General features: G+C 51.2%; 1 protein-coding gene across 1 annotated transcript; it reads left to right on the top strand.

Annotated features, from left to right (window-relative positions):
* Positions 1-182: 182 nt before the first annotated feature.
* Suds3 (SDS3 homolog, SIN3A corepressor complex component) lies at positions 183-26795 on the top strand. Its single transcript, XM_038345006.1, has 13 exons — positions 183-460; positions 2351-2420; positions 5115-5170; positions 6941-7012; positions 8645-8664; positions 10007-10163; positions 15269-15364; positions 16514-16575; positions 16719-16740; positions 17480-17585; positions 23157-23241; positions 25260-25345; positions 25434-26795. The coding sequence occupies exons 1-13, from the start codon at positions 319-321 to the stop codon at positions 25456-25458; spliced, it is 999 nt and encodes a 332-aa protein (XP_038200934.1). The 5' UTR covers positions 183-318; the 3' UTR covers positions 25459-26795.
* Positions 26796-27935: the final 1140 nt, after the last annotated feature.

The raw sequence follows: 27935 nt of genomic DNA, 5'->3' as shown, positions 1-27935 counted from the left end.
CGCCCCTCCTCGTGGCCGTTCGATCGAGCATTCTTAAGAAAGCAATGAAGGCGCTGCTGTGTGAGAGAACGTGGAGCCCGACGTCTCACCCACCGCCTCGAGGATGGCGGCATCAGGCTGTCATCGGGCAGCCTCCGACCCGGAAGTGGCCGGCCGCACTAGGTCCCCGTTGCCCAGCGCGGGCGCCGGGGGCGGAGCTCGGGACCGAGGGAGACCGGGTGGCGGCGACTCCGGCTCCGCGAGGTGGGGGCCGTCGGGGCGCAGCCAGGCGGCCGCGATCTCCGCGGGACGCGTTCCGCCGCGGCCCGAGGCGGCGACATGAGTGCCGCGGGGCTGCTGGCTCCCGCGCCCGCCCCGGCTGCAGCGCCGCCTGCCCCGGAGTACTACCCCGAGGACGACGAGGAGCTGGAGAGCGCCGAGGACGACGAGCGCAGCTGCCGGGGCCGCGAGTCCGACGAAGGTGAGATCCGAGCTGCGATCGGGGCCCGGGGGCTGTGGGGCAGGGGGCAGAGGTCGCCAGAGCTCTCCAGAGCCGAGGCTTCCTGCTCGGTGTCTCAGATCCGTGGATGTCATCCCTCGGAGTGCACTTGCTTCTCTCCTCAAAATGCCTAACGCCCCGGCTCCACTTGGGGGCCTGGAACTAGCCAGGTGTAAGTATTTATTTGTCTGGCAACTACACCAGCTTTGTGACCTCGGGGTGCCCAGCCTCTTGTCTGCCCATCTGCTGCGGAGTCTTACGGAGTCCTCACTTCCTGGGTGGGTGTAAGGGTTAAAGCCGCTTTGCCGCTGTGAAGCAGACGCAAGGGGAGGTCGGGAGTTGTTTTCAGTCCCGAGTATTTTGCATTTGCATTCTTGCTTCCCAGAGCTCCACTTCTCAGTCTGGACTTTGTGTGCTTCAGTGTGAGGGACACCCAGAGAGATTGAGGAAGAAGCTAGCTAAGTGGAAGAGAGGCTAATAGGTAGAGAGGTGCGGAGCGGGAAGCGGGGCGGCCTTTATATGAGTGGAGCATAGTATTCTGGCACAAAGTCGGGCTGTAAAAAGCAAAAGCTACTTCAGCTGTTCTCAAGGAGGATCGTCCTACGCATCCTAGTCTCTCTAGTGCCTAGGGACATAGCTGACTGGCTCTTGACAGGACCTCTGTGAAAGTACCTTTCAAAAAAAGAAAAAAAGCAACGTTTGCAGAGCAGAATGTTGAAGGAACTGATTGCATTTGGTTTAACTCCGTTAAAAGGCCAGGCTTAACCAGGGATTTTGCAATGTGAAAGCTGCATTGCTTTTAATGACCACAAGGGGTGCAGTGAAGACAAAATTGACTTCCTTCGATGTAGGGGTTATTGGATTCAGCTATTTGCCAAAGGCCAGTTTAAATTATTATTATTATTATTATTATTATTATTATTATTATTTAGTATGTGTAATATTATATATATGTACCAAGAGATATGGCTCAGCCATTTAGAGCGTTTGCTGATTCTTCAGAGGATTCAGGTTTTGATGGCTCATAACTGTCTGTAACTCCAGCTCCAGGAAGGAGATCTAGTGCCTCCTGACTCTGATCTCTTTGGGTTCCAGGCATGCAGGCGGTGCACCCACATGCAGACAAAGCACCCAGACATATAAAACGAAGTGAATATAATTGAAAATGTTTTTTCATTAATTTTTGTTTATGTGTATGTCTGTGTGCCTGAGTTTATGTGCACCATGTGTGTACAGGTGCCCTTTGAAAGCAGAAGAGGGCGCCAGATCCCCTGAACCTGGAGTTACCAGACATTATAGACCGTCTGGTGTGGGTGTTGGGAACCAATCCCATATCTGCAAAGAACAGCCTTCAGCCCCTGGTTTTAAAAATCTATTTTTGGCCATGCAAGGTTTTGGAACAGTTTTTTTAAAAATTATCTTGAACCTCTCCCGGTTTTATTTTTTTCCATCTGTTAACTCTGAAAGCATTTCAGGTTTAGAACTGGATATGTTGTGGGAACGGCCGGCCTCCTTTTTATTGCGTGTCTCTAATGTGTGGCAGGTGAGCATGTGCGTGCCCAGAGCCTCTCACATTGAACTGCTCACTCTGCCGCTCTGTGGCCTTCGTCAGGACTGCCGGTCCCTTGCGCCTCTCCTCTTCCCTGACTGTATGGCATGTAAAAGCAGATTCTCAGCATAAACCCAAGATAGAAAAGGCATTTTCTTTTTTTGCTTTAACCACATTTAATATATTTGTTTTTGCTAGCAGGTTCATGCAGACCCACACTGGGTAGAAATTTATTATTCTCCCAGGTGCCACTCATTAGCTGTCGTGATACCAGCTGTGTGACTTTTGATCTCAGCCATCGCTTCTTCCCTTGTTTCGTGCAGACACCGAGGACGCTAGTGAGACAGACCTGGCAAAGCACGATGAGGAAGACTACGTGGAGATGAAGGAACAGTGAGTCTGGCTTTGTGCCTTTTCTCTGGAGACTCCGATTCTGACCTTAGTGCTTGCAAAGCTCCGGTTTCCTGCAGTTTCCCGCGGCCATGTCTGGGAGTCTTCTGTTGTGAGGCTCTCCTGCCGGCAGGCCAGCAAGAGCTGTGCTGGAGATGATGGAGCGAGGGCAGCGAGGCCATTGCAGGCTGATGTGGAAACGGGTGCCCAGAGACACGGGCGTCTTGCAGGCCCCCAGCCCCATCCCACACTGTAGGAAATGCTAGGTATCCCGAGTGTCCTGAGATTCAGGGAAGCTGGGATCGGAGCAGACTGCTGCCTGCCGTCTGCTGTTTGCTCTCACAGCCTCACCTAAGCCTTCCTCTGTCTTCAGCCACAGTCACGTGAGCCCAGAGAAACCAAAGTCCTGCTTGTTTTTTGGTAGAGTGGGGGAATGATTTTAGGACCAGGCTAGCCTCCAGCTCACAGGGTGCTGGGACTAACGGTGTGCACCACCACACCTGGCCTTGCTTTTTATTTATTTACTTTTTTTTTTTTTTTTTTGAAAAGGAAAACATATACCACCAACCACCAACAAGAAACAAAACCCAGAGTCTTGCATGTTGCCATACTGGTCCCAAACTTGGGTTCCGGCATAGCTGGGACTGCAGCTGCGTCCCCTGTGCTGCCCCAGCCTTTGTCTGTGTCAGATGGGCAGGAGGGTAGGATGTGTCAGACAATGTAGGGTCTCACTCGGCGGCGGTTCAGGATTCTCTGGAAATCATTGTCACCGAGGATGCCGGGAACTCCTTCGTCCTCCTGCTTCATAGTCCTGAGTGTGGGTTGCAGCTTCTAAGGCAGCACACCCAGGTTTCAGGAAGTGGTGATTGGCTCTCTTTTGAGGCCCTGTTGACTCTATCTCGAGACCCTGTGGGATAATTTTGAACCCTTCCGTTCCTATAGGGCAGGGGGTCCACATTTCTTCTCCCCAGTGTCTCCTTTCAGATGTGCGTGGCCATCTCTCACTCTGTCACTTGCAAGCTTTTGATCACAAAGGACCAACTCAGCCAGCTGTGGCCGATGCTGACACAGGTTACATGAGTGGTTCACACGTGTGTTCTCAGCTGACACAGGTTACATGAATAATTCACACGTGTGTTCTCAGTTGCACCAAGGAACTTTGTCTGGCCTTCCTCTTGTGCCTGCTTTTTACTGGGGACTCTGCCTGTTTGAAATGCATTGTCGCAGACTCTTTTCCTGGGGCAGGATCACGATGGGTCTGGTGTCCTCCCCGCCCCCTTCCTTCATCACTCAGCCAGTCTTCTGTTTAGAGGACTCAGTGGCAGGAATTGGCTGCTACCTCTGTGTGGCGGGATTCGATGCCCTGGGTCCCACAGACTTCTCAGACCCCATCTGGGCGTCTGCTCCTCTCTAGTCCTGGTCAGGTTTCAGAAACAGTTTATTTTTTTCCCCCAAAGATCTATTTATTTATTTATTTTTTGTATGTTGATGTTTTGTCTGCACATTCTGTGTACCACATTTGCAATGCCCTCGGAAGAGGGTGTTGGATCCCCGGAGCTGGAGTTTTAGACTATTGTTAGCTGCCACATAGGGTCAAGAACTGAACCCGGGTCCTCTGGAAGAGCAGCCAGTGCTCTTAACCTGTGAGCCATTGTGATGAGAACTGGGTGCTCTCCATCACGGAGAACAGGAGCTGCACATCAGCATTGTCAGAGAGGCCTGGGATGGGGCTCCTGAGCCTCTCTCTGTTCTGAAAAAGAGATGTTTCATTGTCAGCCTTTTTGAGGAGTGGAAAGGTCTCGGTGAAGGACGTTCTTTGAGGCCTTTGTTGTTGCTATTGTCACTGAGAAACTGGGGGTGTTTTCCATGTAGAAGCAAAAGTATTGCCCCAGGTGGATACGCCTGGAATTCACAGCTCAGATAAGCTTGCCTGTGTGTGTAGTTGCCCATAGTCCCTCGGTGTGAGCAATGAGAAGAGGGCACGTTGCTCAGTGTGTCTTGTGCTCTTGCCCAGCCAGGGCTGCAGAGCTTCCTGCAGTGAGCCTGAGTTAGCTTTGTGTTTCTGATCCTGGAAATGCAGTGGGCTTATGGCGACCCAAAGGTTGGTGGTTATACATTGTGCTGTCTGCAGGGGAGGTGCACTGAGGCAGCTCCTTGTTCTCCCATCCATGAGCCTTTCAAAAATTACATTTTCATGTGTGCGTTTTGTGCCTTGAGAGGGTTATGGCACACTGTACTGTGGCAGTCGGAGGACAGCTTGCAGGAGTTGGTTCTCCTTCCACTGTTGGTCCCAGGGGTGGAACTCAGGTCATCAGGCCTGGTGGCAAGTGTTCTTTCCCTCTGAGCCATCTCCTCAGTCCCTTTTTTTCATTTATAATTTATTGTAGGATTGTGTAGGTATGGTTGATACTGAAGTTGTGTTTAACCTCATTTCTGCATCTTAAGTTCCAGAGAGCAGCGTGTCTTCTGATCTTTTGGTTCTCTCTTGATTAACCCTTAGTGTAGACACGTGTTAACGCCAGCGCTCTCACTTTTGCATGGTTCGCACTGCTTCGTGGGGTTGTACACACTGTGCTGCAGGAGTCCAGGGGCGTGTCTCTGTGACTCCCCTTCTCTGCCTGAAGAGCACTTAGGGCACCCCCAGGGCAGCCTGGTCTGCCAGTGCCGAGCCAGAGCTGAATTCTTCCTCTCTTTCAGGATGTATCAGGACAAACTGGCGTCTTTGAAGAGGCAGCTGCAGCAGCTACAGGAAGGTAGGTGTGGGGCTGCCCTGCGCCCCCACAGTGCCCTGGGCACAAGTCCTTGGAGTTTAGGTCTGTCTGGGAGCATGAATGATGGTGGAGTCTGGCTTGTGTTAGCCCTCTGGTATGTGTTCTGTTGTCTCTTATCACAAACGTGAGTTTTTTTACTTTTATATTTCACCATTTTCAGTATGGAACAAATTCTTGGGTTGAAGTTTCCCTTGGGTCCACAGGGTACCATGTCTAAGATAGACTTTGTATTTTTAAGAGGAGGTTGTGGGCCAGCAGGATGGTACAGTGAGCAAAGGAGCTGCCGTCAAGCCTCATGGCGTGATGTGATGCCCACAGTTCACACGGTGGGAGGAGAGAATGCCTAAAGATGTCCTGACCTCCAGATACACATGCAGGCATGCATGCGTGCATGCTCACGGAAAAAGCATTTTTAAGCAATAATGACCTTATTATCAAAGGAGCCAAGTTTTCCTACTTCCTAAGCCAATCCATGCTTTACCATGCTGTTCTCTTCTCTTGGTAAATTATAAGTGGCCTTGTCTTGGAAGTACGGTGACCGTTAAAGAAAGGCTTAGCAGCCTGAGACTGAGAACTGGCTCCTCAAGTTCTATGACAAGCTTGCAACCCAGTGTCACTGCTCTCGAAGGAATGTGACTTTGGAGCATGTCCCATCTCTTGCTTCATCTACCAAGTGAGGAAAGAAGGGCCCGGAGCAGAGCGTTGGCTATAGTGTGAATCCAGACAGGTTAGCTGCCGTCTCTGCAGCACACTGTAGGGTCCCTGTCAGTGCAACTGCTCTTCCTGCCAGGAGCTGTGCTCCTGGGCCCTGGTCCTATGCTGGGTACTGTGCCAACAAGTGCTTCCTACAGATGGGAGCTCATGACAGCTGCCTTGGGGAGAGATGAACAAGCAGAGGTTCCAGGGTTTGTACCTGCACCGTCCGACTGCCACGGGCCACATGACTAAGTCTCATAGAACTGATTAAAATTAACAATCTGGTTCCTCGGTTGTATTGATTGAGTGCTGAAGTAGCCTCCACATAGCTACTGGCACTGTATTGGACATTGCAAAGGTAGGGTTTTCGCCATTACAGAAAGGCTTCCTGGATAGTGATGAGAGGGATTTCTGTCCCACCTGGTTCGGCAGCCGTTCAGTCCCAAAGAAACACACAGTGGCTTACATTAATTATAAACTGGTTGGCCTATTAGCTCAGGCTTCTTATTAACCCTTATAACTTACATTAATCCATAATCTGTGTTACCTGTGTTAACCATGTGGCTTGGTACCTTTCATCAGTGAGGCCTTCTCATCTTGCTTCCTCTGTGTCTGATGACTGCAGACTGAGCCTTTCCTCTTCCCAGAATTCTCCTGTTCTGGTTGCCCCGCCTATACTTCCTACCTGGCTCCTGGCCAATCAGTATTTTATTAAAGCAATACAAGTGACAAGTCTTTACAGGGTCCCGCAGCAGGATAGCCTTGACCTAGACTTCACTGTAAGGGAATGGCCCTTCTCCAGGAGAGGGAGGCCCATTGTCTTAGACTGTAGGACCCCATGACCAGTGTCATCTGGGTGTCTGTGCCCTTTTCCTGGCCTCACTCCCCCACCTTGGGGGGGTCTAATGGGGCTCCGTGTGGTCTCTGGTCTTATCTGCTGGGTGCCTCTTCTCTGGTACGGCTCTCTAGGCCTGCTCCGGATGCTAGAAAGTGACTTGGGTGTGGGCACAGCGGGCTGGTTTTCTGAATCCCTCTGCCTTGTGACTGCCCCATCAGGTACGTTACAGGAATATCAGAAGAGGATGAAGAAGCTGGATCAGCAGTACAGAGAGAGGATCCGGAACGCAGGTAGGCCTCCCGTGTGCACACGGTACTGCCTGCCTTCTGCTCGCCCATGCTCGTAGAGTGCGGAGCTGTTCCCTAGAACCCACCCGAGTCTTCACTGGGGCAGAGGTGAGGGGACGGACAGGTGTGCCAGAGTTGTTCACCTACCTCTCCTCTAGGAATCTAGCTGCCGGGGCTGCTCATGCGTGTGCTGCTCCTTGTCTGGTACACTTGGTCGCATAGTGGGCAACCTGAGTTGCTGGTATGGAAGAGGTTGTAGTTCATTGTGCCTGTGGTTTCTTCTGTGCCTGAGAGGAGGCTGTCATCTTGTTATGGCCTCCATGTGTTTCAAGCACTTGCTGGCATGGAATTAATGCCCTCAGTCTTCTCCACTCGTGTTTGCTCAGGGTGTTTGACATCTGTGCACACTGGTACTTGGAGCATGTTGTCCATGGCTTTAGGAAACTCTCCATGCCATTGGCCAAGGATCCCCATCTACAGAAAATCAGCGAACAGTAGGAGTTAAAGCTCCTGTGCCCACGGCTCCCTGGGCTGCAGTGACTTCTGGGATGAGTGGTTTCTTTGCCTTGAGAGCTTTTTGTAGACACAATCAATGTCTGGGCTCATGGTCTGGGCTCTGGAAGTCTGAAGCTCCATGGGGTGTGAGTGCTTTTCACAGGGAAATGGGTCTTCGGGATTTGAGGCTTGCCAAGGAGAACACAGAACTTGCGACACCCAGAAGTTTCTGGTCTATCCATGGTCTATTCATAGCCCATACTGACCCAGAAAAGATGGGAGTCATAGATACTTTTTGTTTCAGATGCTGGCTTTATCAAAGTATACCACCTCCTGGCGGAGGCTGCCGGGCCGTATGAGGGTCTCTAGAGGAACAGAACTGATAAACTGGGTCTCTACACAGAGGGAGGACTTATTAGAGTGGCTTAGGGCTGTGGTCCAGCTAGTCTAACAGTGCCTGTCTCCCAGTGGAAGGTCTGAGAATCAGCAGCGGTTGGAGCTGGTTATCTCAGCCGGTTTCAGAGTATGCTGGACTCCGGAAGAAGTAGGCTGTAGTGGCAGTGAGGGCATGGACTTGCCAGAGAGCTGGAGGGCAGGCAGGCAAAGAGAGCAAGCTTCCTTCTTCCATGTCCTTTGTACAGGCTGCCACCAGAAGGTTTGGCCCAGGTTAAAAGTGGATCTTCCCACTTCAAATGATTTAAAAGAAAATTTTCTCACATCTGTACCCAGTCACTTAAGTTTCAGTTACTTCTGGATATAGTCAAGTTTACAACCAAGAGCAGCCATTCCACAGGTAAACAGCTAATAACTGTCTGGCACATAGGACTAAGGAAGCAGAGAGTAGGACTTGAAGAATTTGGGTCTGTCAGGGAAGACCTCAAAATTATGTCCCAACTGAGCCCAGACCCTTGTCCTCTGGAGACCCTGGAGGCATGCTACCCACCCTGAAAGCTTCCACGAGGACTCTGCCTTTAAGGTGGCTGTGTTGTGTCTCACTGGACTGTCTTGCTGGGCCTGAGAGAGGACAGCTTTGCATTTTGTTGGGCTGTTCAGGTAGAATGCCCGAGACTCAGTGGATCCTGATTGCCTTATCTAGGGACTATGGCTGGGCGACTCTGACTGCCCTTTCCTCTCTTTCAGAACTCTTCCTCCAGCTGGAAGTAAGTACCTCGGGAGCTTTTGGGTCTGCAGGCTCCTTCTGAGGCTGCGGTTTGACTCTTGAACTGCCGGCCTCTCCTTCTGTCAGCAAGTATCCAGTTTGGAACACTTCACCAGTGTTTGCTTGAGGAAGGGATGCTGGTGTCTGCTCAGACCCCCACCCCCCCACCCCCCCACCCCCGTCTGCTCATGAGTATTGTGCGGTCCCTCCTGACCACACGGGGTTGGGACGTCACCCTTCACTGCTTGTTGTATTTTTATTTAAAATCTAACTTACATACGTGTGCATCAGTGAGTGAATACCACATATGTGGGTGCCTCTGGAGCCAGAAGGGGGTGCTGGGGTCACAGGCAGTTGTGAGCCACCCAACATGGGTGCTGAGAACCAAACTCAAGTCCTTTGGAAGAGCAGCAAGCATCCTCACCACCAACCGTCTCTCCAGCCCACAGCCTGTCTGTTGACCTCTGTCTCACACTGTGACCATTGAGGTGTCTCAGGGCCATGTTGCCTGGATTTGCTAGCACCCCCGCCCCCAGCCCAGTCTCTGAGTTGGCCCCACAGATCCGTCCTACGCTGGGACTTCACTGGGCCTGGAGCAAGATGGAGTTAACGTTTCCTTTCATGTCACAGGCAGCTTCGTGCGTGGTGCTGAGACAAGGACCTAGAGGGTTATAGGGCTCAGGGTGTGAGGGGTGCTTTTCGGTTTGTCAGATTCACAGTACTTGGAAGACATTTTTACTAAAATCAGTTCCGCGCACACAGTCGTGGCCAGGCGGAGCGTGTACTCCAGCCCACAGCCCACAGTCGTCCCCAGGACACTGGTGAGATTTCACAAGTAGGCTTTTAGGCAGTTTTGTCTTTTATTTTATTAATAGCTTAATTTTGATGCTTGAGTACTTGAAGGGTCGTGCGCCTAATGAATGGTTTGTAGTTGCTTTTGTTTTTAGGGATCAAACATAATAGCATGCTGTCTGGCTTCAATATCATATAATTAATTCTAAATGCAGAAACTTCATCTGGAGTGGGCTGTTTTCACTTGAAATTGTCTCCTTCCAAGAGGGACCCCCTTGCTAGCTTGGAGAGACTCAAGTTCTGTTTTGACGCTAAAGCGTCAGACTCATGATGCAGGGAGAAGGGGGACCCAGGTGGCAGTGCAGTACCTTGGAGTGAGCACTGCTACATGGCTGGGCTTGGGGCACCTCCTGGAATTGTCCCCAAGACCCCTGGTTCTGCAGGTCAGTGTAGGTGACCGAGGTCTCAGGCTTTGTCTGCTGCTGAGGTCAGAGCCAGAGGCAGGACTGCACCTGTGGTCAACCACCCCAGCCACATTTTTCTTTGATCAGACCGAACAGGTGGAAAGGAACTATATCAAGGAGAAGAAGGCGGCCGTGAAGGAGTTTGAAGACAAGAAGGTGGAACTGAAGGAGAACCTGATCGCCGAGCTCGAGGAGAAGAAGAAGATGATTGAGAATGAGAAGCTCACGATGGAGCTGACAGGAGGTACGGAGCCCTGGGCCTGGGGCTGCCTCAGTCCTCCCCTGCCTCACGGCCCCACCTCCGCAGCAGGTCTGCTGTTGGAGAGCAGGCTTCCTGACCAAATCAGCATTTCACCTCCACCCTGAGCCAGATGGGGACTTGGTCAGGCTTCTTAGCTTCCCCCTGTAGAGGGTCAGGTGCCACCTCATCTCACGACTGTGCCTTTGGGTGTCTGCGCGTGACAGGCAGGCCACGTGCAGGCTGTTGAGTAGCAGTTGCAGGCTGTGGCTTGGGCCTTACTGGTGCCTTGTCAGCTGCCCTTTGTCTCTCACATTTCCAGTTTCTCACCAGAACCACCTGGAGATCGCCATGGTTACTACAGGAAGGTGTGTCTGTGCTGTCGTTTCTCCCCCCAGGCAGTGCTGTGAGCTCAGAGCCTGCCTGTGATTCCTTCAGGAATCTCCTGAGTGTCTAGAGCAAATTTCCAGACTAGTTTCCTTCCTAGTCAGCTGGGGTTTAGTTGTCACCAGGGAATGTAGCAGGTTACAGACAGGTCTCAGGGGAGCTGTGGCGACACCCGTTCCCGTCTGCAGACTGGTGAATCACAGGAGGTAGAGGAGTTAGCAAGAGCCAGCCATTTTAGAGCTTGGCAAGGACTTTGTTACAAGTCGGCATTGAGTTTGTCACCTGGCTACATAGGTGGTGTGCTCTTCTGCACACCCTCAAACTTAATCTTCATCCTGTCCAGAAGGTTCTGGGGCTCTGGGAGAGCCAGTTTTAACAGGACTCTGTAGGACTTGTGAGTTTTGTGGAAATCCTTGGCCGACTTCGGATCAGAAAGTAGGCAGTTACAGCTGGCGTGCCCCTCTGTTCTGTGCTGTGAACCAGCCTAGCACCCTGTCCACACACAGTGACCCCTCCACAGGTCCCTGAGTGGGTGCTGGAGTAGTGCCTGGGGCTGTGCTGCTTACCCTGTTCAGTGTTCTTTCTCTCGGGCTGCACACGGTGCCACCCTCTCGGGTACCAATCTCCCAACCTGTTTTTGACCCGCATGCCGTTTTCTTGATGGCATTTATGTTTCGTGGCTCTCTGCTGGAGCTTTCACTGTTCCCGAGGCTCCATTGGCCTAGTGGGGCATCCTGTTCATGTGTAACTGCTCCCGCTCCCGGCAGGGAAGGGCGTGCTCACCTTACCTATGCTTTGCTGTCCTAGTTACCGACAGGCAGCGAGCTCTGCTCAGGTGGTTTTATAGCCAGCTTCTGGATGGAGACAGAGGCAGAAAAGACAAATAAAGGCCGGGAAATCATTTGTAATGCAGTAAAGCAGATAGCAGAAGCATTTAAAGCCGCCTGTGGACATAAGGTACTGACGTCCTTCCTTAAACCATTCAGTACCTTGGTGTGGAGAGCATTGCCAAGGGAATGATGGAGGGCGGAGGAAAGGCAGCGAGGCTGGAAGGGTAATGGGCCTTCCCCAGATGATGCTGCCCTGGCGTTAGATGGAAGGCCTGATTTCCTTCTGGCTGACTGACTTGCTTCACCTCTGAGGATTGATGCCTAGATTCACTGCTTCCAGCTCTGTCCAGAGAGGAGGTGTCTTCAAATCGCCATTTCTGCTTCAACCTGGATATTTCTCTTAAAAAGCAGACAAGAGGTTGCTGAGAAAGACTGTAAGAAGCAGGTGTCTCAGGCCACCTGCTCTGTCTGAGCATTAGTCCCTCCGCGTCCTCAGCCTCCCTGGACACCAGTGCTGACTGTATTTGCAGTGCTGTGGTCTTGTGGTGCTGTGCTATGGAAGCGAAGCTTCACCCGGCCAGCCGCCTGCTGCAGGTGCAGTCACCTGAAGGGCTGCTGGGGGTCTGGAGCGAGGGGCTGTCCCACTCCCAGGGCCTGCCCATGCCCTGCTGGGCCCCTCTGTGGTAGGGAGGCTGTAGGCAGAGCACATTGATGTGACCCTTTGAGCTAAGGCCGGGCTCTACGTGACTGGGATAAGCAAGGAGATTCTCATGACATTTAAGCATCAGGAGCCTTATCTTTTTCCTTTTTTCAAGATTGATTTGTGCATGTGTGTATGTGCACATGCTCACGTCACGTGTTTGCAGAGCCTGGAGGAGGTCACCAGATGCTGTGGAGCTGGAACTGTGGGCCGTTGGGGCTGACGGACATGGGGCCAGCAGTCGGGACTCTGCAGGAGCAGCACTCTAGCCCCCGAGCCACCTCTAGCCCAGGCTTCTTCTCATTAGTCAGCCACCCTGTTGCCGCTTGGCTTTTTGTTCTTTTCTGGGCACTTTCTTGGGCTCCTTCTAACCCACAAGCCCTTGTTGGCAGCCACTCATGCTCTCAGGAAAAGCTGTGGATTTGATGAGGAATACTGCCTTTGTGGTTGGTGCTGTGAGTAATCATCATGTCAAGGTAGAAATCTGTTGCCTCCTGTGAGGCCTGATGGCGTCTCTGCAGGCTCTTCTCTGCTCTGCCACAGGCCTCTTTCCTGTGGGAGCTGTCTTGCCTGGTGAGGGAGGATGCAGTGTCTGGAGGGTTCGCTGGCCCAGGGCGGACACCTGCTTGCTTTGGATGTTGTTTGTGAGTGGCAGCACTGACTCAGAAGTGCCTCACCAGCCCCAAGTACCCAGAGGACCTGGCTAACTCAAGCCATGGTCGTCCGACTTATTCCTGTTCTCCTAATTTCATTAGGCTGGCTCTTTCCATACCGTCAAGTCAGGGCAATGAGACTGCCCTGGTGGAGTTTGTATTTGGATAGTTCCCAGGTGACTAAGTTGCCACACCTCCCAGGTTTAAGGCGAGGTAAAGATGTAACAGGCTCGTTTAATGGTTGTGTGAGGCAGCACCTAATATTGCAGTGGAGGGGGAGTCAGAGCAAGGGCTGAGCAGAAAGAGGGAGTGGACAGGGCAACCTGACCTGGTGGGTGGGCGGCATCTAAATGGCAACATTGGTCTCTTCATTCCCACCATGGTTTGGCTTCCAAACACCTAATGTTGATCTGCATTCCCTGCTCTCCCCTCCGTTGTGGTCACCCCTGCAGCAGTGGCATGTGACAGCGTGGGCGAGCCTGCCAGCCTGTGGGGATGGCGATGGCTGTGCTCTAGTGGGGCCTCCCTGGCTGCTGCCTCAGGTAGAGTGTATGTTTCAGATCACTGCAGCTCAGTTTTTTTCCAATAGTTAAACAAATTATAATTATTTTCATCTCAAAAACTGGGGTTGAACCCAGGGCCTTACTCACGCGAGGCAAGTGCTCTGCCACTGGATGACATCCCTCACCAACTGAGCCGTCTCACCGGCCCTATTCACCATTTTCCTATGGTGAAAACGTTAGAACAGTCTTAGGTTCCAGTGGCTGTTTTGAAACACCCGGTATTCTATAGTTAATTCCAGTCAGTGCCATGCAGTAGGACCCAGAACTCACTGCCCTCCTCAAGCTGGGACTTCATAGTGACTTGCCTGTCTCCCTCTGCCCTTCCTCTCCCATCAGCCCACTCTTTCTGCTTCTGCTCCTTTGGGGTCAGCTTGCTCCCTTAGACTCCACTTGGAAGGAAGACAGGTGAAGTAGGCTAAAGGAGCGCTTGACCGGCAGAGGGAGGTGGGACAGGAGGTGAGGCAGCAGCCTAGGGAGCGCAGAACAGAAGGCAGGGCCTGTTGTAGTAGTCCTTATGTCAGGGGGCCCTCAGGGGCTCTAGACTCCTCCTAGCACCCACTCGGTCTTCTGCCTTCCCTTTGAGGCAGGCCCAGCACTGCCTGGGGTTCCTGTGTTCAGCAGGGTTCCTGGCAAGTGGATTGGAAGGAACTAGACTGTTCAAGGCAGGTAGGACATGGTTTGGAGAGGCCCGTGGCTTGTGCAGTGGGATACTAGGTCGTGCCTCTCCCCCACGGAAGCCAGGGAGCCTTCCAACACAAGGCAGTTGGATTGGGTCTTTGGAGGGCCACACATGACTGAGACATGCTGACCTGCTCGGGTGTCTTCTCCAGTGTTGTCACACTCCAGATGTTCACTCTCCGGTGTTGTCACACTCCAGATGTTCACTCTCCGGTGTTGTCACACTCCAGATGTTCACTCTCCGGTGTTGTCACACTCCAGATGTTCACTCTCCGGTGTTGTCACACTCCAGATGTTCACTCTCCGGTGTTGTCACACTCCAGATGTTTACTCTCCGGTGTTGTCACACTCCAGATGTTCACTTCTGGGAGTTTGATATTTTTAAAACATTTTTAATGATTTATTTATTTTTATTTTACATATATTGGTGTCTTGCCTGCATGCATATCTGTGTAAGGGTGTCAGATGCCCTGAAACTGGAGTTACTGACAGTTGTGATTTGCCATATGGGTTTTGGGAATTGAACCTTGGTGCTTTGGAAGAGCAACCAGTGCTCAGCCATCTCTCCAGCCCTGGGAGTTTGAATATTTATTTCTTTCTTTATTTTTTGTGGTGCCCATATTGAGCTCTCGGGCTCGTTGGCCAAACTCGCAGGCGCTGATGTGTGAAGCTCGTGTGTAGCAGCTCTTGCTGGCGTGAGAAACAGAACCGTGTTAGACTTAGGTGGCCAGGCTAGCCCATCCCTTGTGGGAGAGCAGATCTGCGTGACTGCGCTGGGGAGGAGAGATCGCCCCATGTGGAGTGGGTTCACTGTGTGGGTCATGACCTTAGCAGGCTAGAAAGGCTAAGACAGAAGAAAGCTGGGAGCTTAAATGACTACTTCCTAGGAAGAAACCTGGTGGGCTCAGTGGCCTTTAAAAGGGCTTCTGTGCCCATGAGCAGCCCCCAGCCTTTGGGGTCCCAAGCATCCTGCCAGTCCCATAGCCTATGACTGGGTTCTCAGCTTGAGGGAAAAGAGGAAGAGCCCCTTAGGTTTTGAGGGAGCTGGAAGAAGGCTGCATCAGCCATAATGTTGGGTCTTGGCCTGGGGTGTACCTAACTTGGCTAGCTTGAGCAGGTAAGCACAGAGGAGCCTGCAGTCTGAGCTGGCGTCTGGCTGGCTGGGTTGTGTGTAGACAAAGCATACCCATTCACACGGCTGTGATGGGGTGGCCCTGGGGACTGATACTCTTACCCTACGGGAACTCCAGCTGGCTTCAGGGCAGCTGGATAGATTCACCCATTTCTGTTCTTGCCACAGATTCTATGGAGGTGAAACCCATCATGACCAGAAAATTGCGGAGGCGACCAAATGATCCTGTCCCCATTCCAGACAAGAGGAGAAAACCAGCTCCCGATATCCATTCGTGCCAAGCTTGAATCACATCAGATCCTTTGCTTATCTGTTTGCTAGTGTATGCAGGGCCGTCATCCCACAAGTAACAGTGACACTGAAGGGTGTAGCCTTATGAAATACTCACTCAGCTTTAATAAAAGGAGAAAATGGGAGAAACTTACAGAGCCAGAGTTCCAGCGAAGAGCAGGGAACCAAGAGAGCAAAAAACCAAAACACGGATCTTTTAGAGGTATTTTGTGCACCGGAGGGGTCATGCCCCTCAGACAAGGGATTGGTCAGCTACCCCATCAGAAGGGAAAGCATATATGAAATATTTACCCACAGGTTGGGTTAGCCATTTTGTACTGGAGTCTTCAACTGTTGCTTTTTGTGGGATAGATTTCCAGAAAATGGTTATGTGGAAAGATAACTCTGTTGGAAACAGCCTGGTTTTAACACTCCTTTCCAGGTAGGGGCAACTTACAATGAAATGTGTAAATTAAGGACAGACTGCCTGCCATGGTACCAGATACTACCTCTGCATTAGAGGACTGCAGACTGCCGTGGGCTACCAGTCACCTGCCTCCGCACTAGTGGGCTGCCGTGGGCTGCCGTGGGCTACCAGTCACCTGCCTCCGCACTAGTGGGCCGTGGGCTGTACCAAAAGTAGGTAAGATGTTTTTGGGAAGAAACTGTATAGCCATAGTCATGACCGGTGGCCAGCGCAGCTGTTCTGTCCCTATTGAGATTAAATGTAGCTATTTGTCCAGAGTGGGTCTGTAATTCTTGTGCCACCAGCAGAGGGCACCCTCCAGGTCCCTTCACCTTCACAGCATGATTTAAGTCACTATGAGGCTAGACTTTCCCTGTATGTCTGGAAGCCTTCAAATATGGGGCAGAAGTGTTTTCTAAACTGGGATGAAATTGTCACCTTATTGCCCTGGTTCTCTAATGGACAGCTTCCCTTCCCTTCAGAGCAGTTTAGATGGTGGGGGTGTTGAGTTCTCCTACACCCGGTGACCATGACATTTAGCATGAGAGTTAACTCTTTAAAGGCAAAACCTTTGGGACTACCTTAAAAACAGCGTAGTCCCAAAGTGTCAGGAGCATGCGTGCCTCTGTCTCCTTGGACGCCGTGCCTTTCAACCATGTTTCTTTAACTCTTCGCACCTCAGCTAAACTATTTGTTAACGGACGAGCAGATCATGGAGGATCTGAGAACGTTGAACAAGGTACAGTTGGATGTTTTTGATGTATTTGGAAGCTCACACTTGACGTAATTTCCTGTGACACTTTGCTCCCCTGTCATTTGTTAAAGTCACCAGTTGCTTCTAAAATGATTTCCTCTGAGACTTTTTTGTTGTTCTTCCTACAGCTTAAGTCACCTAAGAGGCCAGGTGAGTGCTCGATGACATCGCCAGTCTTTGTTTCCTGTCACTGGAAGAGCAGACGTGGGATTCTCAGGAGAAAACTGCTCATTGTTTGCCTGTGAGAAATCATGAAAAGCAACAGGAATCATAAACATGCCTCTCCCATGTTCTTTTTTTAAAAGCCCATTGTATTATTTCGTCTTTTCCTTAGTGTTTATTATAAAGGAGACATGTAATTGGCTGTTGAAGGTTCCCTTCTTTCTAGGCATCAGGCATTAAGTTCAGGCCCACGCTCAGTTCTGAACGTGAAACCATGGGAATATTCAGTGTCTTGCACTTTCTGGGGCTCAGTCTCCAGCACTACCAGTCCAGTGATGATCAGGTCCTGGTGAGGCCCTCAGGCTGCTCCTGGTGCTCATTAGTAGATGGGGCAGAGGCCCTTGAGACATTCAAGAATTTTTGCGTGAGCTATGCTGATTTGGTATCCACACTAAGTCTAGGATCAGTGTGGCGACCTGGCAATGAGAGGCCACCAGATTGCAGGTGCTTATGTAGTCAACACCAGGGGTCCCTGTGAATAGCCAGTGACCCCTGGGAGTGCCAGTGACCCCTGGGAGTGCCAGTGACCCCTGAATAGCCCTGTACCCAACCCAGGCAGCACTACAGTTTAAGGACTTGCTGGCCAGTATTGTGGCCACACTCTGGTGGTGACAGCTACTGCGTGCCATTGTTGGGCTCATCATCTTGGTGTCTCTGGTTCCTGCAGCTTCCCCATCCTCTCCTGAACACTTGCCTGCCACACCTGCAGAGTCTCCAGCCCAGAGATTTGAGGCTCGGATAGAAGACGGCAAACTGTACTATGATAAAAGATGGTGAGTGAGGGGGTGGAGTGTGGGCTACTCAGAGTTGTCTCAGAAGAGCTCTGTAGAGGCGTGGGTCGTGCGGGCTGCTATACTGTCGCGGTTGTTTCTCAACTCACGTTTTCATGTATTTGTTTAATTTCTTTTGGCGGTGTTGGGGCTCAAACCGACATACTGGGACTCTGGCCCAGATTCCGAGTTTTTGGTGAGATTACATTTGAGGACTGTGAGTGACCAGTTGGTGGATCCCTCCATGCAGTCACTGAGAGCAAACCAAACAAACAACCATGTTGTCTCCATGCTAGAGTTTGCAGGCTGTGTCCCTGCCGAGCCCTGACGGGTGTGTCTGTTCTGCTCCTCTTCTCTGTGCTGACTGTCCCTGCCCAGCCCTGACAATGTGTCTGCTCTGCTCTTCTGTGTGCTAACTGTCCCTGCCAAGCCCTGACTGTGTGTCTGCTCTGCTCTTCTGTGTGCTGACTGTCCCTGCCGAGCCCTGACAGTGTGTGTCTGTTCTGCTCCTCTTCTCTGTGCTGACTGTCCCTGCCCAGCCCTGACAGTGTGTGTCTGCTCTGCTCTTCTCTGTGCTGACTGTCCCTGTCTAACCCTGATGGGTGTGTCTGCTCTGCTCTTCTCTGTGCTGACTGTCCCTGTCTAACCCTGACGGGTGTGTCTGCTCTGTGCTCCAGGTGGCAGGAGAAAAGGATTCTGTGGTCTCACCAGATCAGGGAAAGATCTTGCTGTCTAATTTAAGTGGCTCCCTTCTCAAAGCTCCGGGTTTCTCAAGTTAGATGCTTTTTATTTGGTAGCTGTACTCTTTTCTTGGACATTATTCCAGCTTTCAGGGTGTTCCAGGAAGTGTAGTTGGGAAATGACATCCTAAAACATAGCGCATTTAGAAGGAAGGCTATTTGAAGCATTCAGATTGCCTGTGACTTTCATTGGAAACAGTTGAAATGCACTCATACATTATTCATTCAACAAACACTGTTTAGACCTCCTAGGTATTAACTTGCCATTAATTCTGCCATCTTTTCAAAGATCTTCAGTGTTTCTGTGCAGACAGGCACCATAGGTAGACATGGCTATACCCTGACTTTAAATTGGCTGTATGGAGGAGTCGTGGGCCACTAGAGGGCTTCTGTCATTACCATTTATAATGGCCTTGTTTTTATTTAGCCAAAAGTTGGCAAATGAGAGTGCTGGTGTGATCTTGTGATTTAGCGTTGGTCACACTTTAGGTCATTACCTCGCTGTCCGTGGTGATCCTAGGACCCCAGATGCCAAAGTCGTGATGCTCAGTTCTCTGCATAAAACTGTAGTGTACAGACAAAAACCACCCCGGGCCCGGCAACGGGGCCAAGCAGGTCGGAGTGCCATGCAAGCCCCCGCAGCCCACACTGCATGGTGAGAATCAACATCTAAAGTTGTCCTCTGACCTCCTCATATGAACCTTGGCTGTATCGACTGTGGTACAAATGTTGTATAGATGTGCCGTGTTGTTTAATCATCAGATTCCCAGCGTTAATGTCACTGTGGCATGTGGAACTTATTTACCAAGGCTCATGTTAGTACAGATATATCCCCCTGCTTGCCCCAAATACAGTGGAGCCTTCCATGTAGACTGTTCTGTCAAAGACTTAAAGGTCAAGTCAGCCTGCAGGTTGTCTCGCCTTCTTTAGTGCCTGTCGGCTGATGCAGTGACTGCTGCCCTCACAGGTGGCTCTTCTCTGGCCTTCTTCCTGACAGTCTAGAACAGTGTGCTGCCACTAGGTGGCAGGCCCTAGCTGCTCAGCACTAGGGGCAAAGTGAGGTAAAAAATGTTTGTAATAATGACAACCAATAACCTTTAAAGCTCAGGCCACAAGAAGAGTGGCTCCCAGGAAGGACAGGCTTTGTGGTTCTCTGGATCTGGAGTCTTCCAGGCAGTGGGATATTTCAGAGTGTGCTCGTTTTGTAACTGAGGCCTCCTCTACCTTTCTGAATTTGGTTCTGTAAGTATGAGGCATGTCTCGAGGAGAAAAATGTAGTAAAAAGAGGGTCCCACAGCGGCTGGTGTCTGGTACTCTTAGAACAGTGGTCTGTGGTGTCAGAACTTCTCATCGTCTTCCTCATGTTAGTGAAACAAGTCCAGAAACAGTGTCTTCAGAACACACACTCACCTTTTTGCTGAATTTCTAAGTTGTTTATTGCGCTGTTAAACACATTTCAGAAATGCCATTTCCTTTCTGGGTTTAGCGCTGCTCCTCTTTGGTTTCTGAAGTTAGAGCTTCTTTTGAGGCACTGGCAACTGGATCTGCCCTGCCCTGACCTTATTACAAGTCTTGGGAGTCCCACCTTGAGGTCTCGCCTGCCCAGAAGCAGCCTGTCACTCCACCAGGCCCCAGGTGTTCTGTTCCTTTGTCTCTGAAAGCTTCCTTTGTTCTTCCTTCTCCTGCAGACGTGGCCCTTGGCTAAGAGAGCTTCTGAGTGCTGGGCATCCCTTCCAGAGGTGGGGTGTTTCCTGGGGGCTGTAGTGACGTCAGCAGTACAGTGCAGGGCAGGGCACCATCTTGGCATGGTCCGGCTGCATCCCAGACTTTGCCTTGGTCCCCCGCTTTTATGTCATTTAGCTTGTGCTATCAGTTTGTCTTATGTTTTGATTTAGACTAATGACCCCTCACAGAAGACACTATGAAAAGACCCGAGATTTTAAAATAGCTAGCTGAAGGCGCTGCAGGGTATGTGCGCTTTTTTTTTCTCTCTCTCTCCACCACCTCCTTCCTTTTCTCTTTTTCCCCCTCTCCCTCTATCCCTTCTACACCGCCATGTGGAGCCGCTAATGTGACCAGAGATGGCCTCAGTCCTTGCTGAGAGATTGGGACCCCTAGCTGTCAGCTGACTACAGGGCCTGCTTCCAGCCCCGTGAGCCTCTGGAGCTGCGATGTGGGTCAGGTTTTATCAAATGAAGTTAATTTTATTATGTTGATATTAGGAGTCCCTATAGTTCATAGAATTCAGTTGCTTCTCCCCACTCCACATCCCTCCTTTGGACCAACCAAAAAGTAACCATCCAGGTTTGCTGGGCCAGCACTGAAAGACCCAGAGCTAAGGTCTTACCTAGGGTCCCATGTCAGAATTCCCATTAGTGATAGGTCAGGCTGCCATGCAGGCCTCAGTTTCAGGGCTTAAAGCATTTTGTCTGGCAGCTGAACTGCAGCTTACCCAGTGGGTTAATGAGAGGAGAAGCACATTTTTACTAATTTTCTTGTACTGGTGTAGCTTTAACTTTTTTTTCTGAATATATTTTGAATTCTTAGAATTAAAAGATAAATTTGTATTAAGGTTGCCCTGTATTTGTTGCTTTTTTTTTTTCTTTAAAAAGAAAACCTTATTTGAACACTAATTTCTGAGGACTTTTCAAAGAATTTAATAGAATTCAAAGAATTTAATCAATTTGCTATCCATATTCCCCAAGGCTGCTGTGGGGTGTGTGAGATTGAGGGCCAGTTGTTTTGAGAACCTGCTACTTGGGGAAGCAAGCTGGCCAGCCACGCTGTGGAACAGCCAAGGGTTGAGGTGGACACTGTGACCCCTGCCGTGTGGTAGGAGATCGGGTGGCTGGTCAGCTGGCCGGCTTTTCCTGCTGTGAGGACTGGGGATGTCTTCCAGAGCAGCCATTTTAACAGACCGTCGTGGTCTGCTGTCTCTGTCCTTGTTTCCCAGGTCCTGGCTCATAGGGCGTGTCGTCCACTTCCTGCATAAAGACACGCGCTTCTTGCAGCGGGGAGATGATAGTCAGTGCAGTGTGAACATGAGGACCTGCGTCTGGATCCCAGCAGCCATGTAAAGGCTGGGCATGTGGCGCGGCCCTGTCATTGTGGTGCTGGGGAGGCAGCGACAGAAGGACCCATGGAGTTCATGTGGCGGCCAGTCTAGCAGAATTAGAGTTCCAGGGTTAGTTCCACCTTGTCTCAAGTGAAAACTGACTGAGGACACCCAGTGTTGACCTCTGGCCACGCATGCACACATGCGCGCACACACATACACACACCTGATATTGTAGAGAAGTAAAAGCTGAGCAAAAAAATGATAACGTAATTGATATTTTATAATTCTATTTAATGGACGTTCACCCAGCTTTTCTGTGTGTAATACATGTGTAAGGACATGTTTTATTACCAGCGCTGCACCATCGTGGACGTCGTGTTTCCCCTCAGCTCCGTACTGTGCTCTTCCAGGCATTCCTGTGCATTCCCTTAGGTGTCTGTTGGTGCCTGGCCGGCCAGTGTGTCCGTTCGTGTCTCTAGCTCCATAGTGACTCGGTCCCCTCAGAAGCTCCTTGAGTCCCACTCTCCCTCTTTTGGAGGCTATCAGTGACTGGGAAATGCTGATTCTGGTGCTGTAGAGAAACCAAGGCAAGTGTGTGTTGCTGTGGGTAGTTGGCTCCCTCCTGCTGTGCGGGGCACGCTGTGGACCTTGTGACAGCCCCGTGTGGCATAATGAGGCATCCCTGGCCAGTGACAGCAGCACGAACGCTTGGCTCTCAGCCGGTCTCATGCCGCGGTCACTTATGATCTGCACCCTTCCAGTGTTCTTCTCAGGGAGTGCATTGACTTGGAAGCCTGAGAGCTCAGCTCCCAAGTAGGGCAGAGAGTGCTTAGAGCCTGGCTGGAGCCAGCTCCGGGCGGAGCCTGTATTTGGGCAGTAATTCTGTCGTTGTTCCCATGAAATGGTCTGCTTCTTTCCCCAAAGATACACCCGTTCATAGGAGCCTGAGGGTTTCTCTGCCAGGTTTGTGTAGCCAGAGTAAGCCAGTTGTGCTCCTGCTGACCTGGGGCCTGGGCCCAGCCAGTTGCGCTCTCATCGTAGCGCCACCCTGTAGGGCAGAGAGCCTGTGCTGGGAAGAGTGAGGAGCCATGACCTGCTGCTCCCCTTCACATCCCCATCCCAGCCAGAGTGGGCCAAGGCGGAAGCCCTTTGCTGCTGCTCACGTGGGGACCGTGAGCGGTGCCTGCTCAGTGCTTGCACCATAGGGTTTAAAGGTTCTGCCTTTAAAACACCGAGAGAGCAACGACCTTGTAACTTGTCCCCCAGCTCCACGCGTGGTCAGTGGTAAACACTGCAGGTGTCTCATGAGTTATTTTCAGTGCATGGCTAAAATAAGGACGGAATGCAAAGTTTCTTCTTGTTGATGACGTAATTGGACAAAAATCAGTCACCAGACCCTTGTGTGTGTTTGGAGCAGCCAGTTAGGGTGTGAGGCCAGAAAGTGCAACAAAATTGGCATATAGTCCTAATAATGAAGGAAATTATAGCTGGGCATGCTGGCTTTACTTAGGCCAGTAATCCAGCTGCTATGGGAGCCTGAGTGGAGCACTTCCACTGAGGGAAAGCAGATTACAAGGCTCTCCAACCTTCCCTGACCAAACCTTTTGTTTCCCTTCACAGGGGCTGAGGTAAGTGTTGGCTCCACAAGAGTGGAGGCTTCTAGTCTAAGGTGGAAGTTTGTCTGCCTGCTGGAGTGAGGGTTTCTGTCACTGTGCTGTTTGGTTTTCCTACCCCTTCCTGATTTTTTTTTTTTTGTTTGTGTCCTGTTTTTGTCAGGTACCACAAGAGCCAAGCCATCTACCTAGAGTCAAAGGACAACCAGAAGCTGAGCTGTGTGATCAGTTCAGTGGGAGCCAATGAGGTAGGGATCAGACTTCTTCCCCCTGAGGAGAGCAGACCCAACAGAAAGCCCCACCCGAAAGCCCTGTGGAGTCCTGTCTCATATGGGTTGGGTCAGCGCTGTCAGGGGAAACTACCCACACACAGAGTCGCCCTGATCCCTTGTGCCTGCCTGAGCCAGTCCTGCAGCTCCACGTGCTGTGGTGGCCACGATGCATCCTGGGCAGCTATGGTTTGGGAGCCACGGAGCTGACAGCCCCAGGAGAGCAGAAGGCAGGGGCACTGGCACCTGGTGCTCTGGCATGGCTGTGCGCCGACCAAGGCGCGGTCTCTGGGGAGGACTGGCACGTGTTTCATTGTTTATTTAGAACTTCCTCTCCTGAACACCAGCAGACTTGTTTCTTCTCTGAGGCTTAGTGGGGCACTGGACCTAGGCCCAGCACCCAAGATGCGCTCAGTGAGTGGGTACTCATATTGCCTGCTGCATCTCCTGACTGTTTTCAGTCTGACATGCCCTGCTGTGCCTCTGGAGAGCGAGCTGCCAGGCCTGCCTCTCGGAACATTTCCTGCAGGATTAGGTCTGGATCCAAAGCTGCTCAGTGTGCTACCCGAGGATGCTGGGCTTGCCCTGGGGCTCCCTCTGGCCCTTCATTAGGAAGGCGGCAGCAGTGTCTCACTTACGCCATTAGAAGTTTTAAAAAGTCTGGAACTTTTAACTGCATTGGCCTGATCGTTTATCAGCCCACAAATGTCTGCAGAGAAATGGATTTTTCTGTGTCTCCCTCTGTTAATGATTTGTGCCAGTGCACGGGAAATCTAATGAAACTGGATTATGAAATAACTTCAACCTCTGGTATTCTCTCAGCCCTCTGAATCGAAAATGCCCATACACGTGACCTGTTTGCAAAATGGTAGTTTGCTTGGAAGTTGGGGACAGCCATTCTTCCCTAGGTGGAGAACCAGAGTGGGGGTCAACCTGAAAGACATGGCGATCCCCAGCCAAGAGGCCTTGTGACTGTATGGTGGGCTGCTCTGCAGAGCACGCAGGCCTTTCTAGGACCTAGTGACGACCACCACCTTCTCTCAGAGTGTGCCAGTGAGGGCCGGTGAGCAAATGAGGTGTCTCTCAAAGGGCTGAAGCCTCAGGGCATCAGAACTCTGCCTGCTGACGGAGGGGCAACCCTCAATTCTTGGGAGGCAGCTCGATTTTCAGATGCATCGTCCCGCAACTCTGGAGCTGCTTGGCCTTCATGGGCACATTAGGCTGCTAAGCTGGAGGGTGGGTGATGCCTGGCTCAGCATGCTTGGGGTTGGTTTTCTGTTTACAATGGTCTTGCAGGAGGCTCAGCTTTGTGCAGGATCTTTGCGGTGTGTTAAAACATACAGTTTTAAGCTGTATGTTCTTACATCTTTCTGTCACTCAGTAATCACACTAGACATGAAGCGGGACTGAGAGGAAACCTGAGCCTGAGCCTGGTTTGTGGAGAACTCTGCAGAGTCTGTGTATATGTGGGGGGGAGCAATCTTTGGGTCAGACCTTCTTCAGGCCATTTAATTATCTAAGTCACGGAGAGCCAGTGAGAGGAAAGAGGTATTGGGAGGCAAAGCATCCCATAATACACCCCACAGGGCTGTGAGTGAAGCACCCCACAATACATCCCACAGGGCTGTGAGTGAAGCACCCCACAATACACCCCACAGGGCTGTGAGTGAAGTACCCCACAATACACCCTACGAGGGTGGCCAAGTAGCTGTGAGGTCAGAGGTCATTTCTCAGCTCTAGCAAAGTGGGGGGGGGGGGTTTGTCGGACCAAGGGAAATATTTTTAAATGGTTTGAAAAGCTGTGACTCCTGAGTACATGTCTGTCTTTTGGATGTTGAAAACCATGATCACCAAGTCGAGTCCTGGGGAGTCAGGCAGACATGGAGCAAACTGTCAGAGCCGTGTGGGTGCTCTGGGAGCTGCCTGGAAGCCCTGGCCGCTTAGACGGTCCTCCGAAGGCCCCGCCTCACCCGCGCACGCCCTCTCTGTCCCCACAGATCTGGGTGAGGAAGACCAGCGACAGCACCAAGATGAGGATCTACCTGGGCCAGCTGCAGCGCGGGCTCTTCGTGATCCGCCGGCGGTCAGCGGCTTGACCTTTCTACACACTTCCTCTCCCCTGACCCTTTTTCTGGAGTGGTTTTTATTTTTGTTTTGTTTTCTTCTAATAGAAAACTCTTAACTTACCGGGACTAGCTGCTTGGCCTGGAACATGGAGAGCGCTGTGGGATCTTCAAGGCACTCACATGGCCGGCCACTTCCATCTCTGTACCGTTCTTTCCTGCCTCGGCTTCTTCCAGAGTCAGTCACCAGAAACTTACTCTCAGGAGTATGGGGGTTTCATCCACTTCCCTTTTATTTTTATTTTATTTTTTTGTTTATACTTGATCCTTTTTTTTTTTAACCCTCTTTTGAGTTTGAAGGGGAGCTCTTTTTAATAAGTATCTTGAGGTCTTTCTCCCATGAAGAGCAGCGAATGTGTTTTTCTGTGTGATCTGATTGGTGGATTGTGTGCCTGCTTCCCTTGTTAGGCCCGGAAGTGTGGGGTAGGAGAGTTCTCTCGGCTCTGCCATCTCCGAGAAATAAATGATGTGTAGCATCTCATCTGCCTTGCGCCTCTCACTGGCCCAGCGGCTGGGCTTCAGTCTTCACCCTGGGGACTGCATCCGGTGGGCGGGGCTAGGAGAGGGGGCAGCGCACGTTCCTAGCACGCTAGAGTTCCCAGTCTGGATGTTCTTGAATGCACATGATTTATTTAGACATGCCTGTCCTTGCTCAGGGTAGAAGAAGTGGTAATTTCAGAAATTTCTATTTGTAATTCCTCTCTCCCAGTGGCTGTGGTCTGGGTCTTCTCTGCTAGTTGGGGGTTTTTGCTGGATCCGCCATAGAACCCCTAACCTCTCCTGAGATTTTGCCCATGTTGGTAACAAGGAGAGCTCTGTCGTGCTGCAGCCACCAAATCTGTGTGCTTTTTCTTGAGCACCCCCAATGAAGCCTCCCGTCATGGCCTCTTTTCCTCCCTGGCCCTTCCGTTGGAGAAATGACTAGCGGGGCAGTGGGTTCTTTGTGCTCTAACTACCACTGTTCCCATGTGAAGAAGTGGGTTCGAGCAACCGTTCCCATCTCTGTGGACTCCAGTCGGCCGTCTGCATTTCAGAGTCCCCCCTGCCCCACCCTGGAGATGGGGTTTCTCTGTGTAGCCTTGACCGTCCTGGGAACAACTCTGTAGACCAGGCTGACCTCAAATCTGCCAGCCTCTGCCTCTTGAATTCTGGGATTAAAGGCATGCGCCACCACTGCCTGGCTTTTAGAAATCTTTACAAATAATCTGTTTGGTTCTTAGCCCCTTGGACTCCATTCATGTTGCCTCTTGAGGCCACAGTGGTGGCTCTGACTCGGAGGAAAGACTGTACAAACGGACGTATTATACAAACGGACGCGTTGTTCTCATTTACATCCATTGTCTCTCATTGAAATTTTTAAGAAACCATGATAAATGATGATGTTTATTAATTAAAAGTTGCCAAGTGGTCTGTTTCTTCTCTGCTCTCTACCTTCTGCCCACCCCACCGTCACCACAGGTACTACAGCGATCCCCACATTGTAAGATTCTTCAGAGTGAACCAAACTTTGCTACCATGTTCACCACAGTGAGCTCCACTTTATTACCCGCTCACTGTGGTGAACCCCACTTTGTGTTACATATTCAACAAACCCCACCTTGTTACACGTTCACTTCAGTGGCCCAGGCCCAGGGTAAGCAGAGGCTGCCGTGGGTGTACTCAGTCATCTGAGTTCCCATGGCTTTGGGGAAATAACCTACTGGGACTCAGTCCCATGATGGAAATCATTTAGATGTATTTGGTGTTTACACTTTTTGTTTTCCTCCTCTGTAGCTTTGGAGCCTGTCCTGGAACTTGCTCTGTAGATCAGGCTGGCCTAGAACTCACGGGATCCACCCATCTCTATCTCCTAAGTGCTGGGATTAAAGGCGTGAGCCACCACCACCCGGCCTGGACACTTTCTTAGCTGTAGCCTTCTTTGCCTTCCCAGATGGCATTTGGAAGTGTGTTTTCATCAGGAAGGGCTGCGCCTGTGGGTGCGGGATGGGGGTGGGGGTGGGGCTTCAGTGGGGTAGTAGCAAGCTGTTTCTTCCACCTTGCCTAGTGGCCACATTGTACTTTTGTGAATTAATTATAAGACTAGGATGCGGGCACCTTTGCCTTCAGAGGTCACCTGGGGCTCTTCTTGGACATGACCTTGACCGTCACTGCCTGCCCAGTGTCCTAAGAAGCCACGAAGGGTACTTGAGGTACAGCCTCAGAAAACTAGTATTTCACATCCCAGAGCACAGTTTCTCAGTTACCCTTGAGGTGAAAGACCAGCAGTTCTGTTCCCGAAGGGCTCCGTTGGTGAACAGAAATCCTTCAGTAGGGACAGCAGCTTGAAGGGGAAGCAGACAGAGCTGGAGGAGTAGAGGCTGTCTGTCAGCCTGGCGACCCTTAGACCCCACCCAGGTGACCTCATATGCAGCTGTCCCCAGTTTTCTTCCAGTGCTAGCTGTCCAGGAGTCCAAAGTGCTAGCCTCTGCTGTGGGGTTTCTGTCATCTCCGCTGCATCTCTTGTCTAGACTTCCGCAGCCACAATCAAAGCCAGGGTGTGTGTTTCCCCCT

The sequence above is a fragment of the Arvicola amphibius genome, chromosome 10 (assembly GCF_903992535.2).
Source record: "Arvicola amphibius chromosome 10, mArvAmp1.2, whole genome shotgun sequence".
NCBI lineage: Eukaryota > Metazoa > Chordata > Mammalia > Rodentia > Cricetidae > Arvicola > Arvicola amphibius.
Note: the sequence above shows the minus strand (reverse complement) of the source record. Positions and strands in the feature narration are given on the sequence as shown.

What these genes read in the sequence shown, in the direction of transcription:
- Suds3 (XM_038345006.1), top strand. Translation starts at nt 319, where the DNA reads ATGAGTGCCGCGGGGCTGCTGGCTCCCGCGCCCGCCCCGGCTGCAGCG. An exon ending in GGGCCGCGAGTCCGACGAAG is followed by an intron (nt 461 to 2,350) that starts GTGAGATCCGAG and finishes TGTTTCGTGCAG; the next exon opens with ACACCGAGGACGCTAGTGAG. An exon ending in GAGGAGAAAACCAGCTCCCG is followed by an intron (nt 15,365 to 16,513) that starts ATATCCATTCGT and finishes AACTCTTCGCAC; the next exon opens with CTCAGCTAAACTATTTGTTA.